The sequence below is a fragment of the Sceloporus occidentalis genome, unplaced genomic scaffold (genome assembly GCF_023333645.1).
Source record: "Sceloporus occidentalis isolate IW3139 unplaced genomic scaffold, rSceOcc1.0.p SCAF_4, whole genome shotgun sequence".
NCBI classification, from domain to species: domain Eukaryota; kingdom Metazoa; phylum Chordata; class Lepidosauria; order Squamata; family Phrynosomatidae; genus Sceloporus; species Sceloporus occidentalis.
Window position 1 is genome coordinate 90,973,501 of NW_028316984.1, and position 22,302 is coordinate 90,995,802.

General features: G+C 42.6%; 1 protein-coding gene across 1 annotated transcript in view; it reads right to left on the reverse strand.

Moving 5' to 3' along the window:
* LMNTD2 (lamin tail domain containing 2) overlaps positions 1-21,718 on the reverse strand; it is a 63,490-nt gene extending 41,772 nt beyond the window's left edge. The window contains exons 1-4 of the mRNA XM_089523093.1: positions 21,639-21,718; positions 17,994-18,176; positions 12,353-12,434; positions 11,214-11,354 (exon numbers count right to left, since the gene is read on the reverse strand). Coding sequence (XP_089379219.1) covers positions 11,214-11,354; positions 12,353-12,434; positions 17,994-18,176; positions 21,639-21,718 — 486 coding nt within the window. The remainder of the gene's footprint in view (positions 1-11,213; positions 11,355-12,352; positions 12,435-17,993; positions 18,177-21,638) is intronic.
* Between the last annotated feature and the right edge of the window lie 584 nt (positions 21,719-22,302).

Consider the following 22,302-nt stretch of genomic DNA (forward strand, 5'->3'; position numbering starts at 1 on the left):
CCTTTCTCTAATCCTGACTGTGTGGGGTAAGGCAGGGGTGAGGGAGGGAAGAGAAATTTCCCATTCTGATATAGATTATTATTTCTGTCTGTATGTACACAGAGAATCATTTAAAAACATCCTTACATGAGCTGGAAATACATCAGAATTACTAAGTGCTGGTCGACCAAAGATATGTAATGAGATGGTAGACAGAAAGTCTGCTTTGATAATGACTCTGGTGGCTGACCTGAGGGGGTGGGAGAAGACTCACCACACATCAATGATGTACCTGCAACAGCAGTGTATCGGGGAAGGCATGCACTTGAAGAAAGATTGCTGCCCTTTTTTTATTTTTTATTTTAAAAAATATACTTCTGTTTCTTGCCTTCAAAGAAGTGGAAACATGATTTTGTGAGGGTTTGTTCCTCCCCTGTTATACTATTTATGCAAAGTGGATTGCTCACATAAGCTGCTCTATTCTCAAGTCAACCAGCTCCCTGTCAATCGAATTTTATTTTACCTGACAACTACACTGATTTGCACTTTACAATAAATCAAAACACAACAATAATATCCAAACCAGTAGAAAATTAAATTACTGCCAACAGGACCAAGAACAGCCTTAGCATAAAACCAGAAAAAGCATCAGATCAAAATACTGTAGAGTTTTAAAAGGCCTGAGGAAATAAAAATCCATTAACTATGTTCAGAAGAGACATCAGGCTTGGTTTCAGATGAGTTTCCCCATGGTGAGCATCCCATAACCGGTTTAAAATGCTGAGCAATAAGCTCCTAAGTCTACAGAAGTTTATGCTACAATCTTCTTTCTTTCAGTTAGTCTCAAAGGTGCCAGAATCCCTTTGTGTACTGGTCCAAATGTAACTATGTCTTTGAATTCTTACTTGGGAATATTCATGCAAGAGAAGGAAATCCTCCACGTTTCCTGGTCCTAGGTTGTTTTCAAGGATAAAACACACACTCAAGTTTTTTTTGACAATAGACTGGAAACCAGCTCAGTTCATTCAAGGCTGTCAAGATGCTGATACATGGGAGGGTTAGCCTGGTCATCAGGCAGAGTGAAGCAGGTAGCTTCAAGTAGCTGGAGACTGAAAGGACATGTTGTGTATGTTATACAGCCTGCCACACCCCTCCTAAAATAGCCTGCTAGTCTCATGTGTTGTAAAAGACACAGTCCCACCATTAGGACTGAAATGAAATTAAATTGCCAGTGGACATCTTCCACCAAGGGAATGGGAATTTTTGTGAGGGTTTCATCTTATCCATTGCTTCAAGCAGCAAACTGTCTTGGATCAACCCAGACAGATTCCACGAGGCACAAAGTTATGAGGTGTCTACCAGTCAATAATTCTTCCTTGTTGCCCCTGTCTGCCTGGGCAACAGTGAGGCTTGCAAAGCCTCTGTGAGAACTGAAGGAAAGTTCCAGGGACAGGCTGAAGCTTTTGTCCCTCAGAAATGTCAGTCACTCAGAGCCTGGAGGAGAGTTTTAGCAGCACCATAGCAGCAGCTTAACAGGAAAGGTTAGGGAAGGTGTGCAATCAAATCAAAGAAGAACAGCACCCTGTCAAAAGCAATTACTTCATTGTTTCCTTCCAGGGAGCCAGAGAGATGTATGTGGAGCAGCAAAGTGGCTGACGTAGAAATGGGAGAGGGCAGCAGCAGACTGAGGGAAAGCAAAGCAAAAGCACCTCTGTGCCCTCGATCAGGTGCTCAGTGCTTAGTGACATTGCAGGCTTTTGTACACATCTGAGCCTGCAATCTTGGAGGATTTCAATTAAGCTCATCCCATACTCCTTTCTCCTTATGCCATAGTTCTTACTAAGTTTAATTATAATAATGACTGAAATATGGCTAGATGAGAACTTACATAAGCCAACTGAATAAGCTAAATGAGTTTTTTTAAAAAAAAAAATTAAGTGGCTCTATCAAAGCCAGGCAAGAAAAGGAGGAGACTTGATAGACATTTGAAGTGTGCAGTCAGTGAAGGAAATTAAATCAGAGAAAATTGTCTACTAAGAGCCCTGTTGGGGGTCACGTGTTGTGACATTGCCATAGGGTAGCTTATACAAGGGAGCACCCACCCTCAGGTTAACTTCATAACACTGACAAACACAGTCTGCTATTAACAAGCAGACTGCACCCACAATGACTGCTCACAAATCCCTTCCTCACCCCACACTGTCCTTCCCTATCAAGAAGGTAATTCTGGGCAAGTAGAGGTGATGGAGGCAACAGAAACAGGCATATCCATTCCCTGCAGAGTCTCTTTTTGGATAGCAGGAGAGGCTGGGACTACTCATCCCATAATCCCCAGGGAATAACTTCTTGAGTTTCTAGAACATACAGTTCAAGTTCTCTTCATTGTCATCTATATAATGTCACAATGCAATGGGTTATATTCAGGACAGGAACATTTGCTGTCAAAATTGCCCTTGCTTCAGAGCCTGAGAAAGTTGCCTTTGGGACTACCATTCCCAAAATCCCCAAGATAGCATGGCCCCTGGGTGTTGTAGCACCCCCCCCCCCCCCCGAAAAAAATAAACCCTTCCCAAGTTCTGCTGTGTAATCCTTTTCAGCTGTTAAGGGAGGTGGAGGCTGTGTGGCTCCCAAGTACCTTTCTCTCCTAAATATTTTCTCACATAAAATTCTCAAGCCTCTTTCAGGGTGAGTAACTCATTACTAGTGGTCGGCATCCCCAATGATGTTTGTGCCTCATTGTACTACTCCAGGCTGCAATCATGTCTGAACGTCCCCACGTACAAAAACAAACAAATACATCTTCACATGTGAAGGAGACGCTTTTAGCCTAGTCTGCTCTATAACCTGGCTAGCTTGTTTGTGTATTGAGGTGTTTTTTTTTAAGTGATAGGACATGGAGATAAGCTTTTTCTCATAACTTGAAGTACAGTTCATGAAGAGATACATGAATAAGGCAATTCTGATTGTGTTAATAGCTATTCTACATTACAGTCCTAAACTGGTTAAGTAGTAATTACCTTTCTAAATGAAGACTTGGAAAAAGTCATGTTACTATGGAGAAGGGACAAGAGAGCTCCAAAACAAGGTTCTCAGAAATATCAGTCTGTCTAAAACAAATCAGCTGAATTTTTCACAGAGGTTTGCTGCACAGTGCATAACTAACTGCACTAGTTCCCAGTTTGCTTCTGGGCTCAGTTCAATGTGCTGACATTGCTTCTGGGCCCAATTCAATGTGTTGACATTGACCTCTCAAGCTCTAATTAACTGGGGACATTTAGATTAGGATTCTAAATCCTCAGCTTTTGTCCTCTCATGAAGAATTATAGTAATGTTCTCCTTGCTGCAGGAGAATAGAAATATTTCTCCACAGTATTCTTCCCATATCCAAACACCCCAAAAAGGTTGCGGAAGAATTATTCTGCTGGAAAAAACACATGGGGGAAACTGTTTTCTGTACAAGATAGCCATTTTTTGCACAGAGAACAGAATATTTGCACCAAAAAACCAGGGTATTTTTTTTTCCAGCAAAAGGTTTCCCCTGCAGCACTTCAAAATGCTCAACCCCTGGCAGAAAATTGCATAAAATTCTCACCACTCTATTAGTCTGCCTAACAGGGTTTCCTGACTGTTCCCGTTTTTTGACCAGGGGATAAATAAATATTCTTTCTATCTCTGATCTGGACTACTGCCTCCAAAAAGTGTTCATTACTCAGGCCAAAATCTGAGGCTGTTGTTCAGGTGTGGGCAAAGTGCCAGCTGCAGGCTGCCTGCCTGAAGCCCAGAGGACCACTTGTGTGATCCCCACCAGGGAACAACATTATTTTGCTCCAAAATGCCCCCAAATGCCCTATACATGGCACTGAAGGCATTTTACCACATTTTAACCAAATTTAGGACCAGCGTAGGGCCTTTTTAAAATAATTTAAAAAACAACAACAGGAAGTCAAGTTATTTACATTCTGTTATTTAAAAAAAAAAAAGCCTTCTCCTGCACCATAAATAGCCCAGGGAGAACTGAAAACATGGTAAAATATACCCTGTACCATCTAGAGGGCATTTGAAGTAGAATTTGGTTTTTTTTCCCCCAGTGATAGTATAGTCTTTCAAGGTCTTGGGGTCTAATGGGGTTGTGCAGACTGGCTGGAAAGGCCAGCCTGGGGAAGGAATCAGAGCATGGTGTCCACATGATGCACTCCTCGGTTCCACCCCAGACCAGCGCATGGTGTCACAGCACTCCTCTGGTGCTGCATCTGGATGACACAGTGCCAAAAAAGTGCCATAAAGTTGCAGCGCTGGCACCTACATTGCTCTTTCCAAGGTGCAAAAAAGAGCTGCCTTTTGTGGCTCCTTTTTGCACTGCAGAAAGGCCAGATCAGAGCAGCGATGTGTGGTTGCCACAGCCCCAATCTGGCTGTAAAAGGAGCGGTCTGCACAGCCCCAATGTGGCCCTGTGGTCTTATATAGTTGCTCACCCCTTCTCTAGACACTAGAGTCTAGTCCATGTTCTTCAGCACCACAAACAGAGGTTTGTTGCGAGGGATGTGAATATGTAAAAAAGACCATGTCTTTCAGTCACAGCACCACAGTTTGGGAAAAACCCTCCCATTTATGATCTCCTCCCTCAAACACTGGGTGATGGAAACCTTTCTGTTCGGGAGGACCTGAATAAATGTACATCAGTATTCTGCTGCTGCCAATCTGCTGGTGTAATGGGATGGTATTGCCAATATTGATCTGATGTTCTTCTTTGTTCTGTGTTTCTTTTTAAAAAGTATTTCATCTGGTTTTCGCTTTTCTTCACTTGGTTTTTATATAACCATCCTATTATTAGTCATCAGATAGGGGCACCAGGCCGAGACTGAGAAATACGGTAACTTGCTGTAACTGTAAGATTTGCATCTCCATCTCAATGCTTTTGATACCATCCTTGGTTCAAGGGTGTAGCTATGGGGGCCAAAATGAAGGCACTGCCCCCCAAGGGAGAATTTTGCCTCTCCAGTGAAAGATTCTTTCAATCTCCAGTTTTCTAGCATTGTAGTAATTTAAAACTTCAGATGAGCATTTAGAAATACAGTTCAGACATCCAAAGAATAGGGGCAAGCAATGTGATCAAGGGAATGCAAACACCACAAATAGGAAATGAATTTCAGTGTCTTATTTTCTGCAATGCTAGAAGGGGGTGGGTGTGTGAATAAAATTTCATTTGAGGGACAAAATTCTCATTTGAAAAGGCAGTATCCCCATTTTCCTCCCCCCGCCACATCAATAGCTACACCCCTGCACATTGTTCATTTGTGGATGAAGGATGAAGTGGATGAAGACTTATATTTAGCAAAAGAAATACTATTTGAAACTTCAGAATATAATATTTGGTGGCCACTTCAGAAGTCCTTTTTCCAGCGTTAGACATCATTATGCAAAGGGATCTTGCAGCACCTTTGAGAGAAACTCTGTGAAAGTTGTAGTATGAGGTTTCGTAGACTTGGTCTCCTTTCTCAGATGTAAATCTGACTAACACAGCTAGGCCTCTGAATTCAGACATCATTATAGCTGATCACATGTTTTTGCTGTCTCAAGGCATTTTATTCTGCCACATAGGATGTTATCACGCGGGGGAAATTGGAAGGATAATGCAGTGTGATCCTGGGTGCAATCATGTGGATTCACGTTTTTGCGCAAGAGGTTATTACACGTAATCGAAGTCAATACTAAGTCAATTCAAACCCAATCCAGGGTCAACCAAGAGATGTGTAAATTTGGGGAAATATAGAATTTACAAATCCTGTTCCACATCAAAGTTGCGTTCAATTCGAATTTGGCAGGTATGTGTTATTATCTATTGTTTTATATGTATTTTGTTATTATTCTGTAGAATGTACACCATTGGCAGGTTTCATTTTTATTGATTTTTTTATTGTATGTACAGCACTGTGTAAATCTACAGCACTATGTAAATAAAGTTTAATAATAATAATAATATGGTATGGAATGCATGTCTCGGTCACCCTTAGATTAATAATAATAATAATAATAATAATAATAATAATATAATTTATTTATAGCCCGCTTTTCCAGGGTAGATCAAAGTGAGTTACAACAAAGCAAAAGGGAATACAAAACAGAATACAAAACATACAATATAAACATCATAAAAACAGCTCATTACGTTAAAACACTATAAAAATACGAGCAGCATAAAAAACCAGAAAAAACAAACTAGCTGAATGAGACCATTGTATAACAGGGGAGAAAAGCATGAAGTCATGACACATGGGGGAAAGCTTGTCGGAAGAGAAAGGTCTTTAGTTCCTTCCTAAAGAGATCAAGAGAGGTGACGGAGCGGAGCTCATCGGGAAGAGAGTTCCAAAGCTCCAGGGCCGAGATGGAAAACGCCCTTTGTGCAGTCAAGGTGTATTTTGACTTAGGAACCCTTAACAAGTGCTTCCCGGCCGATCTGAGAGTGCGGGGCGGATTATATGGGGAGAGGCGGTCCTCCAAGTACCCTGGGCCCAAGCCATTTAGGGCTTTATAGGTCATAACCAACACCTTGTATTGCACCCGGAAGCTAATAAGCAGCCAATGTAGATCTTGCAGGATAGGTGTTATATGGCTGATCCTGGAGCATCCAGTGACCAACCTTGCTGCCATATTCTGTACTAATTGAAGCTTCTGGGCATGGTACAAAGGTTGCCCCATGTAGACGCATTACAGAAATCCAACCGAGAGGTTACCAGAGCATGTACCACTGTTTCAAGGTCCCCCTGGACCAGGTAGGGTCACAGCTGGCGTATCAGCCGAAGCTGATAACAGGTGCTCCTGACTGTCGCATCCACCTGAGATGTAAGGTGGAGCGACGAATCCAGAAGCACCCCCAGACTGCGAACTGAGTCCTTCAGGGGAAGCGTGACCCTATTCAGGACAGGTGGACAAACTTCCATCCCCGGGCCCAGGAAACCTATCACGAGCACTTACGTTTTCTCTGGATTCAGATTGAGTCTGTTTTCCCTCATCCAGCCCATTACCGACTCGACAGGCATTTAGAGGAGAGATGCCATCCCTAGTCACTGCATCAGTCGGAGACACAGAGAAACATATTTGGGTGTCATCAGCGTACTGATAACACCACGCCCCGTGTCTCCGGATGATCTCTCCCAGCAGTTTCATGTAAATGTTGAATAGCATGGGGGACAGAATGGCTCCTTGAGGGACACCAGATGTAAGCGCCCTCTCATTGGAGCACACGTCCCCCAGCTGCACCATCTGGAATCTGCCCGAGAGGTAGGAACAGAATCACTGGAGCGCAGTGCCCCCGATACCTAACTCCCTCAGGCGTTCCAGAAGGATATCATGGTCAATGGTATCGAAAGCCGCTGAGATGTCCAAAAGCACTAACAGGGACATGCTACCCCTGTCCATGCTCAGACGGAGATCATCCACCAGGGCGACCATGGCAGTCTCAACTCCATAGCCCGCCCGGAAGCCGGTTTGAAATGGGTCTAGAAAATCTGTTTCGTCCAAGATCACTTGAAGCTGGAAGGCAACCGCCCTCTCGATCACCTTCCCCCAAAAAGGCAGCAGTGAAACAGGCCGATAATTATTCCGAATCAGGGGGTCTAGGGAGGGCTTTTTTAGCAGTGGTTTTACAACGGCCAATTTTAAGCTAGATGGAAACGGCCCTTCCCCAAAAGATGAATTGATTATGCAGCACAACAAAAAAATTACGGCCGTCCCCCCCTCAGCTGCCAGCCATGAGGGACAGGAATCGAGAGAGCAGGTCGTCTTCCTAACACTTCGAAGAATCTTGTCCACTTCCTCAGTACTCACAGACTCAAAATGATCCAGTCTAACAAAGTCCACGAAAGCTCTGGAGACCTCTACTCTGGATTCTGAAGAAATACTGGCGTCGAGATCAGCCCTTATCCAAGAGATTTTTATCCACAAAGAAGTTATTAAACTCGTCACAGCAGGCTTTGGATGGTTCCAGAATAGGGTTCAGGGAGGGGGGTAGTTGAGTAAGCTCCCTCACTACCCTGAACAGCTCTGCCGGATGCGACTCCGCGGATGCAATACGTGCAGCATAGAACGAGTGCTTTGCTGCACTTATTGCCACTCGGTAGGCCTTCAAATGGGACTCTAGGAGTGCCTTATCGGCTAAGTGCTGATGTCTTCGCCAGTTGCGCTCTAGTCGTTGCACAGCCCGCTTCCTTTCCCTGAGATCTTCCGTATACCAGGGTTGTTTTTTGGAAGCGGGCCAGAAAGGACGCTTGGGAGCAATACTGTGTATAACCCTGGAGAAATCTATATCCCAGGTGTTAGGGCATCAACAGAATCGCCGTCAGTTCCAACCATATACCCCTCTAGGGCTTCTTGGAACCTTTTGGGTTCCATCAGCCTTCGAGGGTGAACCATCCTAATAGGTCCACCACCCTCAGGAGGGAATTGGATAGATGCCTTGAAGCTAGCCTCGACCAGGAAATGGTCCGTCCATGACAGGGCAGAGACATTAGTTACCTCTGCCCACGGAATCTCCATGTCCGTACAAAAGACGACATCGAGTGTATTACCAGCAGAATGCGTAGGCCCTGAGACCAGTTGGGACAGGCCCATGGCAGTCATGGTAGCCATGAACTCCCGAGCCACACCAGATGGACCATTGCTGGCCTCGACGGGGATGTTGAGGTCCTCCAGGACAAGGAGCCTAGGGGACTCTAGCACCAGCTCCGAGACCAGTTGTGTCAGCTCGGCCAGGGAGTCTGTTAGCGCATGGGGTGGCCGATAGACCAACAGAATCCCTAGACTGTCCCTAGCCTTCAGGGTCAGGTAAATACACTTGATAAAGTCAGTTTGTCAGACATGGTTCCTGGTCAAGGAAAGAGCGTTCTTATGGATCAAGGCAACACCACCACCACCACCCCCGCCCACCTAACCTGGTCTGGTCCTTAACTGAGTACCCAGCTGGAAGGGCCTGTGCCTACACTGCTTCGCTTTCAGGCCCAAGCCAGGTCTCAGTAATGCAAGCCAGGTCACAGCTCTTATCCTGAATAAGGTAGTAAATAATGTGGGTCTTATTCCTTACAGACCTGGCATTGCACAGGAGCAGAGACAGGGTTTGTGGTACAGTTGGACTGACCCTCAGATCTCTTTGGTTAGGAGAGTGGATGGAAGGAGAGATAGATATTACGTATTGATCTCATCTTCCCTTCCGATAAGTCTCCACTCTCCTACCGCTATATCTCCCTCTGCCCCACACTACTCCAATAGATGCTCTGCTTAAACCATCACAATCATCTGCCACCTCTTCAAGCTGAACACATCCCATGCCCAAGAAATCTCCCCACAACAATGCAATAACGCTGCAGCAGAGGATGACTACCATACAAGTCATTCCTCTTGCTGCAGACACAGCTAGCAAGATCCCACCCCTGTCCCTTCTGCGCCACTGCGCAGTTGCGCTGCTGTGGCACTGAGATGGATTCAGCCAGCGGCGTCCCCTGGAAATGTGCAGCTGCACAGGGTCTTAAAGTCCATAGGGTCGCTGCGGCAGCAGCGCAGCAGCAGCAACAACAGCAACAGTCTGGAGGGAGCCCTTAGTTGGGGGCGGGACGAAGAGGTCACAGGCAAGCCTGGCTTTATAGAATGCCGCTGCCACCGGCACTCCCTCCTCGCCTTCCCCAGGTGTTCCTTGGGCTTCCCTAGATTGCTTACAATTCCCAAGCTCTTTTGCCCAGAGGGGAGGGAATGCTCTGGTCTCCCCAAAAAGTTAAAAGACTGGCACCAAAGTCCGCCTTTCCTCCCTCCCTTTGAGTGTGGGGGGCTTTTCTCTCCTCTTGGAGTACTACTGGAACTGTTTTGGGGATGAAGCAGCCCTCCCCACAGAGACACACACACACACACACACACACACACAGCCTGCCTGCCTCCCTCCCTCCCTCCTCTCTGCCCTTTCCGGCTCTTTCCCTTTGCAAACTCATCCTCTCCGACTGGAGGGAAGGGATTGGCTAGGGCTCTCTCTTTCTCTCATGCGACTCTGTCACAGGGTTTTCATGGCAGGTTTATTCAGATGGGGTTTGCCATTGTCTTTTTCTGAAGAGGCTGAGAGAGTGTGACTTGCACCACGTCCCTCAGTGGGATTCGATCCCTGCCTTCTAGAGACATAGTCCAATGTTCAAACCAAGCACAAGGTTGCTTTAGACTGGTTTTGAACTGGTGAATTTCCTAAATAATGTGAAATAAGGGATAATGAATGAACAAACAATGTAAACTGCCTAAATAACGTGATATAAAGGGTAATGAATGAACAAATAACGTGAAACAAGGCAAAACCATGGAAACCAGAAGCATGTCCCGCCGGAAGTGTAAAAAGGTCATGATCCAATTCTGTGCTCACTACGCATGTGGAGGGATACTAATTTGAATTCTAGACTACGAAGCTGTGTTCTTCTGTGGTGTGATAACCATCCACGTACTTGTGTTCATTTCTGAATTGGCCCTACTTTCTTTTCTTTTGAAATTGAGAGACATTCCTCCTGTGTGATAACATCAATAGAGATGTTTGTCATAATAACTGAATTCAGAAATGCTAGCAAAGCTACAAAATCTAGTTCCACAGTAAACTGCCTTGATAGTATTCATGCTAGAGAAACAAATACATTTAGTAGGTAAGCACCTGTGTGTGAATGTGTGTGCATCTTCAGGTTGTTTGTTAACTTATGGTGACTTCAAGCATTTCATGGCTTTTTTTTAAGGCAAGGAATACTCAGAGGTGGTTTGCCAGTTCCTTCCTCTGAAATATAGCCTACAGCAACTGTACTAGTAGAAATTCAGTCTATGTCTGGAAACAGACCATGGGTTCATCCAGCATCATACAATGGGGTGGGGAAGTTGTTTTGTCAATTCTTTTGGCAGAAGGATATCAGTGGATTTCACCCAACAATTCTAAGTGGAATAGTAGAGCCATTGTTGCATGCAGTTTGTATACAGTTCTTGCTTCAAAAACCTGTTTGACCAGAGACACTAGAAGAGTGAAAGACTGTCTCTGTTTGCTGCTTCCACCATTTCCCCAAAACAATTATCTAGCCCAAGCCCATGCCAGCAATTGCATGCAAGAATATATCAATTGTTTTATGTCTACTGTATATCTATGTTTATGAATAAAACTATAGTTATTAAATGTAAAATAGTGCATTTATTTAGAATGTATTTATTTACAGTTCTGTATACATTTTAGCTCCTACCTCAAAAATCTCATTTGCTACTTTTGATCTATCTTCTGAAATTGTGGAGTCTGACTTTGCTGACAGTGTCCTCACTGCCTGCTCCAATTGCAGGACATGCAATCTTGATTTTGTGAGATGATTTTCCAGCTCTTGTATCTCCTTTTCAAAAGGAAAAATAAAAAAGATGGGGCAAGATATTTAAATAAGAGCTTTGATAATAAAAGTAGTTCTCTTTTTTCCTGGCAGTACTCCTCTCTTAAAAATTCTTCCAAGGGTAATGCTTATTTTAAAATTATAATTATTTTGCAATATTACACTCATGTAAAATATAACTGTTCCTGGCAACCAAGATGAACCTGCAGGATCACATCATACCTTTCTTGAGTTCTTGAACTCAAGACTTCAGAACATTATCATCATATGATCTTATTATGCAATAAACCAAATAGGGTCAACACATATACATTCATACACAAACAAGTCTCACTGAATTAACTGGAGTGTGTGCAGGACTGTGCACTTAAATTTCACACAAATCCAGAAAATGAGTGATGATTTGGTCTATGAATACACTTAAAATTTCAACAAGGTGAATAAAATATTCAATCCTTTCCATCTGGATTAATAAATCTAGAATCTCTTATTACCAGTTACCCATATAATTATTCAGTTTGCTATCACATACATCATGCTTCACTGTTCCTTTGCTCAGAAAGAAAGGAACAATTATAGATTAGTTCTCAGTGAGCCGGATAACCTGTGCCTGAACTGCACAATTTCAGATTGGGGGGATCACATAAAAAGGGGGGTGCCTCAGAGCTCCAAGGCAATTCATTAAAGTGACATCATTACCTGGCATACTTTTTTTGGGGGGGGGGGTAACAAGTGCTTAATGGTACTCCCTTGTGATGCCACTCCCTAGCATCTAAGCGCTGGTTTCAGGATAATAAATAAAACAAAACAAATCTCTCCCCCCAAAAAACATCAATCCAATACTATTTTCCTCAAATCAACACCTTGTGTAAAAATAACAAAGGGTTTCCACAAGACTTTTGGCTATAGTCTGGTCCAATTTTCAGGATCTCAGTTTGTTGTGCTTGCAGAAGTTTGTGACACTTCAGACTGCCAAAGTTGAACAGCATCTGCTAGTTATTCACCTTCTTGTGGTCACACTTGACAGCTTTTAGTTCATCGTTCAGTTGGTCTATTTCTTTCTGAAGGGCAATTTCAGCTGGGCTTCTACAAAACAAACACAGAAAATAGACTTTTTTCATTTCTTAACTATGTCTAGAGAGAGAGAGAGATTGAGAGAGAGAGAGAGAGAGAGAGAGAGAGAGAGGAGGAGGAGGAGAAGAAGAAGACTGCAACGACTACATTGGCCTTTTTGTACTCCCCTAATCCTCAAACAATAGGCATGCTGCTTGGGAAAGCCTGAGAGCTGTAATTCAAGATACCAGTACTAGTTTGATCTGAGCGAAGTTGATGGAAGATGCAGTCCAGCAAAATCTAGTTGGGTACATGCTTTCCAGACTTGCTCTAGGACTCTGAAAGGTGTACGTTTGCTCCCTGGAAAGCTTAGGAATTTTTTGAAATCTGAGAAACCTAAGTACTGCAGAAATGGAAGTGATCCCAATGATCACATGGTCCAAATCACTGAAAAGGTAAGAAATTCACAGTGAAGGCATCTATGACCATAACAAATCTAAGCTCTGCTTAAAAACCTCCAGTAAAGAGGAGGCCACCACTTTCCAGGATAGTCATCACTGATGACATGCAACACAGCTTGCCTGTGCCTAATTCATTTTGGGAACTTCTACATTTTAGAAAGGTTTAAAAGGTTTTTAAAAAGAAACTTTTTTTAAAAAAAAGTTTTTAATGCAGATTTTGCCCATGTGTGAATTTTTAAAAATTCGTTTCTCTTACATGTTGTTTGGTTAGAAAAGGCTTTGTAACTATTTTAAGTCCCATAGGGGACTGCTTTTCCCCACACCCAAGTTCCTTGGACCATCCATGGAAGCAGTCAAAGGAAAGGAAAGGAAAGGAAAGGAAAGGAAAGGAAAGGAAAGGAAAGAAGACTCCCAGAATCCTCAGCCTCTGGCCGGGTTGGCTGGCAGATTCTGGAAGTTGTCATCCAAAAACATAATTTTTCTAGACTTTGTTTTGGCCATTTAGATAATAGCAGAGCAATAGCAGTTACATTTCTATACTGCTTGAACTAAGGAGTCTCTGGAAGTTGTCATCCAAAAACATAATTTTTCTAGACTTTGTTTTGGCCATTTAGATAATAGCAGTTACATTTCTATACTGCTTCATACTGAACTAAGCAGTCTCTAAGCAGTTTACAATGTGTAAGCTAATTGCCCCCAACAAACTGGGTAGTCATTTTCGTGACCTTGGAAGGATGCTGACCTGAGTCAACCCTGGAGCCCCTGGCTAGAATTGAACTCACAACCTTGTGGCTGTGAGTGAGTGGCTGCAGTACTGGCATTTAATCACAGCACCACCAGGGCTCCTTTACAAGACAAAAATCTTCTCCTAAGTGTTTTTGAAATTATTTCATTAGAATTGTTGCATTATTGGCTCATTAAATAAACATTTTTGATCTCAGAACATGGAAGTAATGAGTTACACATGGCATAATTACTTCTAGTGAGTTACCTCTTGGGGTCCAAAAGTTACTTAGGCCCTAAACAGAAGCCGGGACTGCAGCAACCGCATGTGCCTGGTCCCAATCCAGGCCACCACCACAGTCTTGGACCAAGCTGCCGGAAGAAGCAGATTCTATCCGTTCCTTCTTGGCCCAGTTCTTTTTGTTAAAGCAGCCTCAGTGCAGTTTCAGGGCACATTCGGGGTGTGTGTCATGTAAACAGCATGCCCCCAAAGCAGCTTGAAGCTGCGTTGTTTTGCCCACCTGTTTTGGGCTTTAGAGACATTTTGACATACATTTTCAAGTTTTATGCCACTCTCATATCAGTCTTAATGTTTTCTCTTTCCAAAAATACTACTAATAAAAGTAACAGAAAATTACAAAGCAGTACAACAATTAACAAGTTATTTGCTTCTTAGCATTATAAATAAACATTGGTAACAGACGATTTACAAAGAAAGTAACCAGGAATGGGGATGAATTATTTTTTAAAATTAACTTCCCTATCTCTGCTTGGACTTAGGTTACACCTGAACAGAAGAAAAAAATCAGTTTGATCACCATCTGTGCCACCAACAGTATTTCAACTGCAGAAAACTGCAGCTAATGTTTTTCACACCCAGAAAGTGAGAGCCTGTGCAGACCAGCCATTAAGGCTGGCCTGGGGCAGAGTTGGGGCATGGCGTCCACACGACGCATGCCCCATTCTGCCCCCATGGCAGCGTGATGCCGTGCGCCACACAACATGGCGCGTAGCATCACAGCACTCCTCTGGCGCTGTGTTTAGATGATGCAGCACCAAAGGAGCTCTGTAAAGCTGTGGGACCAAAGGCTACGTTGCCCTTTACAGGGCACAAAAGGAGTTCCTTTTTGCACTTCCTTTTTTGCACCATGGAAAGGCCAGATCAGGCTCATGGCATGATGTTGCCACTGCCATAATCTGGCAAACAGGGAGGTGGCTGCAGGCCATCCTTTCAGGGGCAGTCTGCACAGCCCCTGAATCACTTTTTAAATGTCTGCAAGTCAAACCAAAGTGAAAGTTACATGAGGAGGGGCTGATAAAAACACAAATTTGTAAAACTGGACTTTCTTTCGCAGAGTGAGAAGGAGAACACAATTCCTAAAACAAGAACTATCATAATAACCAAGGGACTGAATAACTAAGGATGCCAGAATATAAAGATCTCCTCTCCTTGTTTCCCATTGAGCAGTTCAAAGGGGAACTTAGCCATAGCTCCATAGCACAGTATACATATCTATCCTGGAATCCTAGCCTAAAAGGGCAACTATTCTTACCACAGGCTCAGTGGTTCTTCTATGCCACTTGCAGTTCATTCATGTCCTGGGTCACCAGGTTTGAATAGGCAGTGACATGCTTTTGTTTCAGTTGGTGTCCCCACAGAGAGAGAATTGCATTGTTTGGCCAGGAACTCATGGAAGAAACTGTGAACCAAAGCATTCCCTTCCATGCTATGAAAGAAGGGTAGGGAAAGTAAGGCTGTCACTGAGGCTCCAAGAACCCCAGCCCCCAAGGTTTCTGAATTTTTTTCCCCTCAAAATGTCTATCACACCCACTGGAAGGAGAGGGAGGCAATTTTATCACATACATCCAGGGCCGGCTCTAGATATTTGGCCACCCTAGGTGAGAAATATTTTGCCCCTGCCCCAGGTAGCCCCTCAAAGTGTAAGAAAAATGTAGGACATGATGTAGGACAAATTGTAGGATGGTCAAAAAATGCAGGACACGACCAACTAAAAGCCAAAAACATCAATAAAAAACAATATAAATTCATGTTTCTCAGTCATGCTCAAAATGGAGGACATTTTGGCATTCTTCATGGATAGAAGGTTGGTATATAGCTTTGTGTGTTTTGTGTGTTGGACTAGGACTCTGGAGACCAGGGTTCTATTCCCTGCCTATTGGGTGACCTCAAGCAAGTCACACTCTGTCAGCCTCCTCAGGGCAAGGCCATGGCAAACCTCACTCTGGCGCTGTACAGATGGACTCTATGGGGCGCCGTTGTTATGTGCGAGGGGCGGCACTTCCAGACGCGACTTGCCCCTCGCACGTGACGAGGGTGTCAAAATGGCAGCACCCTGTACATACGGGTGCTGCCATTTTGACGTGATGGACGCCTAGCGTCTGCACGTCCCGGCGCCTTTGTGACACTGCAAGTGTACCATTGGCACCTTGCGGCATCACAACCGCATCGCAGAAAGAACCCGCTTTTTGCCGGTTCTTTTTGCTGCAGGAGGGAGCCGCACGGTTTGTCTGCTGCGGCTCCTTCATGCAGCAAACCAAGGCAGCAGGAGAACACCCTTTTTGGGCGGTCTGTATCCTGCCTCTGTCTGTTTTAAAACAGGGAGAGCATTTTTTAAAACCAGAGAGTAAAGTAGATTTTTTAAAAGGTTGTAAATATTTAATAATTGTGATTGGGCAATATGGAAGGTGTGTGCAACCCTCCAAGATCCAGTGAAAAGAAAGTGTGGCTCCTGAATCTCTGGTAGTTGCCCACCCCTGCTCTAAAGAGTCACTACAGGAACTGTAGAAGAATTGCCTACAGGACTAATAATGCTTTTTGCTAGAATGTGGGCTTGCAAATCAGTAACATGACATAAGCAAACCAGACACTGAATTAAACTTTTTAAATTTTTAAGTTACATCAGAGCAAAATATTTTCTACAGAGGAAAAATTCTGTGTTCTGTGTTTACAGCAAATTAAAAGGATGAGTATTCCACTGCGAACACTATACATGATGGACCAACACAAATCATCTTACCTTTCATGTTGTGGTCTATGTATCCTCTGGCACTCTTTTAAATAAAGTTCCACAAATAAGATATGACAGTTAGGGAATGCTGCCTGAAATATTGTTTAGTGTCTGTTGTTGTAAACTGATGTCAAGTTGACTTCAACTTATGGCAACCCTGTGAACTTTGTCATCAGCTCAGGTCTTGCAGACTCAGGATCATGGACTGCTTGACTGATTCATTCATTCATCTGAAATACTGTCTTCCGCTTTTCCTTCTTCCTTACCAAGCATTATTGTCTTTGCCAGTGAGTTTTCACATTATGTGGCCAAAGTACTATAGTCTCCATTTAGTCATTTTGGCTTCTAGGGAGCGTTCAGGCTTGATTTGCTCTAGGACCAATTCATTTGTCTTTTTGGCAATTCATGGTATCTGTAGAACTCTCTTCCAGCACCACATTTCACATTAATTAATTTTTCTATCAGCTTCCCCCCCGCCCCGGTTCAGCTTTTACAACTATAAATAAAAATTGGAAATGCAATGGTATGGACAATCCTAACTTTGGCATTCAATGATGTAGCTTTACATTTGAGCCTAAACTATTTCTACCTACCAAAATAAACACTCTGTATCTTGTAGGCTAAATAGCCTGACAATGGTGTAGGCATGAGACTGCATTAGAAACAAGCTAATTACATCTCAGAAGTTTATCAAACAGATTATTTACAGAAGGGAATACATTGCCTACAATCTTCAAATACCAGATTGAGATTATTTAAATTAAGCAAAATTTACAAATACTAAAATTTAAAACAATCCTCTCCAGCTAATAACTTGTCAAGTTTTCCCATATGTCTGTCTATTTTAAAATCACCTGTCAATGCAACCCCAGTCATTTTCATAAGGTTTTCTTAGGCAAGGAATATTCAGAAGTGCCTTCCTGTGAAACAGAGCCTGTAACATTTGGTATTCCTATTCAAGTATTCAAGTACCAGGTTTTTTTAAACTCCACCCCAAACCAAATCCCTCATGATCAGCACTTTTACAGTCATTATCATTAATGGGTGGGTCATTGTTGTTTTTTCTAACTTTTCACTTTGGTAATCTGTGCTTGGTGTGCCCTATAATTTGGGGTTGATCACAGGATATTGATAATCTCTTAATCTGCTAATGATGCTTCCAGTTTCACCTCAGTGAGAGATGCCCGGAGAATGTTGCTTCCATATAAGCAAATCCACCCAACAACATCCTCTTCAATCACCTCTTGATAAAATACATCTACTAACCTGTTTGCTATTTGATGGCCATGGCCCTATTTTGTCACCTGCCATTCTGCAAGACCTAGTTGGGCTTTGTAGTGAATACATACTCTACTTTTGTAAAGTTTACTGTAACTCACTTTTTAGGTGGTCCTTTCTGCCTTGGCCTCACAAGCTCCTGCAAGATCCAGTTAAGTCGGTTAGACTGCTCTTTCTGGGCAGCACTTTTCAAACCTTTGATTTCCAGATCTCTCTGATGCAGTAACAGTAGCAGGGAGCGTGGGCTTTCTGCTGACTCACGGTTCTGCATGGAAGAACATTCCCTGGAAAGGAAGTAAAACACTAAGGCTTGTATAACGCACCCACAAGTAGGCAGGCTGAAGGTCTGTGGGATATTCTTTCTGTTTCATGAGAATGCTGTGTCTACCATTAGGGGAGAAGTGCAGAAATGTGGCTCAGGCCAGTGGGCATATGTTAAGAATTAAGGGGACAGAGTACTTCTGAGAGCACACTCTGCCAAAGAATTTGTGGCCCCCTACCACTTTTTATTTCCCCCCAAACATTGTTCTTCAGCAGCGAAAGCTGAGCAGTAGGATCTTCTTGCTAGATCATCAGAAACCCTGCTAGTCTTTTACAAATAACCTTGAAATCTATTATTAAAAAGGAGTTTTGTGGTACCTTAAAGTCTAACCAACTTATTTCAGCATAAGTTAAGCATTTACTAGTAGATTCTGTTCTCTCCTGCTCAAAGAAATCCTCTTTGGTTTATATAATAGGGAAGTTAATCGTATGAAAGGCTGGAGACAGACAATAGACTTGCTTTTCCAAACAGCTGAAGCAGTTTGAAGGAGGGGTTACTGATCATAGTTTGCTATCCTCTTTTTGTCTCTTTATAGGGTTTTGTATCCTTTAAAAATCTATTTGCCCAGATAGTGCTTGTGAATGTGATGTAGATGCACCAGGCTCCCTCAAACAGTTACCAGCTATCTCCAGCCAATGAATTTTCATTTTCTTTGTCTGATCAGGAGTGATTTAAAGACATGAGAGAGAAGATTTATTTTAATTAGATATGGAGGAAGAACATTCAATTATATGAACCTGCCCTTCCAGTCTGAAATTGCCCACATGTAACTTAAATACTGCCATGGTGCACTAGTACTATGTGATCTAACTACTGTCCCAATAAGGAGAAACAGCCACAGATATACCATTTCCAACGCTCTCCATCCATCAAGCATAATAATAAAGATTCTTCCTAACAGAGCGGAGCTGAGTGGATATGTAGCAAAGTAGCAGAGGAACTGAGACTAATGGATGTGTTTCCTTTGGGGAACTCATATTTATTACAACATATTGTTCTCTTGCTTTTCTTCCAAAGCTCTAAAGATGATCAAGGTGTTCCCTGTATCATCTGAACCAATGAGGTAAACAGTGACTTACCCACAGCTGTCTAGATTACTTGAACCGAAGTGTTACCCAATACATGTTAAATACTGTAACATCTACTGTACTTCATTAACTCAGACTCAGTTTACCTATAGCAACAGCAATGCCATACCTCCCAGGACTGCTCTTGATGCATATCATTTCTCAGAGAGTTTTTATACCCCCCCCCCCTTTCAATAAATCCTCTCAGTTTGGTTTGTGACGGAAACAATAAATCCATAAAACCAATATAATAGCAGATGCAGGGCTGAAACAACATAACAGAAATTCAGAAGAATGTGTATAGCTGAAATAAAAATGAGTTTACATTGCACCATGAACTGCCTTTCTCCTCCTGCCAAGGCTTTTGCCTGGATGTTGAATGATAGCCAAATTGGCATCAGACAAGGCTTCCTAAAAAGGGCATTCCATAGGGAGTCATGTCTGGAAAAGGCCTTACTTTTACGACAGAGTGGATAACTTCTGGTCACTATTGCTCACATTTCATACAGCCCTCTGCAAGCAACAGCCAACCCAACAGGAAGAATGATCTATCCCATCCACTGGGAGGTGAGGAACAGAAGAAGCAGGGAATGTCAGGAGAGATAAGGGATACCCTTGCCTACTTTTGGCTCTGTCTCTTCTACTCCCAACTTTACTTATTTAATATTCCACCAGTGTAGCTAAGGGCATTGCCCCCTCCAAATAAAAATTTTGCTCCTTAAATCTTCTGCTGAGCATTTAGGAATACCAAAAGAATGCAAGTATGAGAGTTCTAGGTGTGAATGATTTTCAATGTGTCACTCTCTACAATGCTAGAAGTTTGGGGAATGAAGAAAATTGTCATGGGTCAGGAAAGAATTAATATTTTGGAGGCAAAGCCCTCATTTGCCCCCTCCCACATAGGCACACCTCTGTGTCCCATATTTTTCCCATCATGGTACCCAAGGTGGCTTACAAGAAGCTCTACTCTCACCCTTGCCAGAATGCAACTCCAATAGCTGATGCCCAAAGGAAAAGTACCCCTCTGAAGAAAATGAATTTCCCATTTTGCTTTAATGGGAAAGTGGGCCTGAAAATTAAAATTCTCTGTAATTGCATGTAAGCACACATATGTGTACATGTAAATGCATTCACCCTTATTACTATGGTTGTTTACCTGTAGTCTGCTATTCCCTCCCTAACCTGTATATAAATCTCTTTCTTCTGCATGACTTTCTTTCTCCTTCCTTATTCTCTCTCTCTCTTTTTCTCTCTTTTTGCATCACATCAGTTTCTCTTGCTCTCCTAGAACCTTTCTTGACTTGCCATATGTTGTAATAATTACAGTTTGTCTGCTATTCTGGGCTCTGTTAGCCTCTAATTTTTTATCCTCTTCTCCTCCTCCTCCTCAACACTCCAGGTCAGCTTTTTTGGATCCACCAAGCAGGGTTTCCTATGGCATCTTGGCTCCTCTAAGATTCAGAGGTTCTTTTACCTATCTCCATCTGTCTCTAATTTCTTCCACTTGGTCTCACAATCAGCAAAAATTAGTTGTTTTGTTTGCATTTGATAGCCCTTAGCTGCCATGGCTGAGAAAAAAACAAAACAGCAAAGACATGCAACTTTGGCTGGTTGATGCAGGTAAAGAAGGATGGAAGAAATTACCACTCTTCTCCTCATCAGAAATATTAAGTGTCTTTCTCATTTTATCCCAGAGATTACATGTAAAGAGGGGAAAAGAACACCCCACATGATGTAACCATGGCAGTTAAAATGGTGTCAGAGTGCTATAATATTGCAGAGTTTGTTCTGAACTTGGTGGACAAAAAAGAGCTCATGACTGCAAATTTCATGCTTACAAAACAATGATTAATAGCTCACTCCTCCAATTCAGTTCTATAGCTAGAATAGGTATGCAGTGTATGTGTGTGTATTTCTTTATTTTGTCATGATGTACAGGAAGAGAAATAAACAACAGTGGAGCAATCTAAGATCACCAAACCCCAGTGGGCTGATTAGATGAAATAAGACAGGAGGGTAAGCAGTTTAGTTGCCAACCACACATTTCAAAGTCACACACTTTGCTTATATTTCTTTAAATAATGTTTAAGCTACAATCCTACATGTGCCTCTTTGGAAGCGATTCCTGTGGAACTTAGAAGGATTTGCTTATGAGTAAACATCTACAAGACTGCTGTCCACATCCCTCAAATGCATTAGTTTGCTCCTGTTTTGATAATGCTTGACACAGATCTGTCAAGTTATTGTGGGATTTTAAAAAGCTGTGCTTCATGGGAGCCCACGATGTTAAACCATTAGCATGTTTAAAAAGTTAAAGCTTGTGAACGTGAAGGTTTTTATGAATATGACTGACTTACTGATGCTTTGATGGTTCAGTAATAGGTGGGGAAGAGCTGGAGAAGCTGTCATATCTTTCACTATCGAGAGGATTGAACATCACGCTGACCCTGGTGATGACAGGATGCTGTCTTTTGTGTCCTATCTGGGGTAGGCTGCTGACTTCATCGCCACTGTCATCATCATCATCACCACCACCACCATCATCTTCTTCTTCTTTCACTGGGTGATATCTGAAACTGGCTTGGCTTTTCCTGTGGAGACAAACATTATCTTACAGTACAGAGTTTCTTTGCAAATGTATCTCCCCCTCCTTTTTTTTTTTAAAAAAAATACCTTTGGCTATATCCACTGCTACATCCAACAGCAAATAAAGATCCATCAGGATCTTGGGAAAGTTAATTTTTTGGGATACTACTCCCATAACTCCCAGTCAGAGTGGACCCTCCCATGTCTTGGGTTTAGCCCCAGGTATATACTTGACAAGGAGTCTTCGCTAAAAAAGTATCTTTCCCAAGCTTCAGATTCACCAGCAAGTGTACTCTTGACTAGGAAACGTCAGTCTTCTTAAAATTAGTCTTCCTGTATGATGTTGTGGCTTTTTGTAAATACTTGTTTTGTGATTTTTGTATTTTCCATTTCTTAAAATGTATATGTATTTAAAGTGGGTGACTAAAAATATCA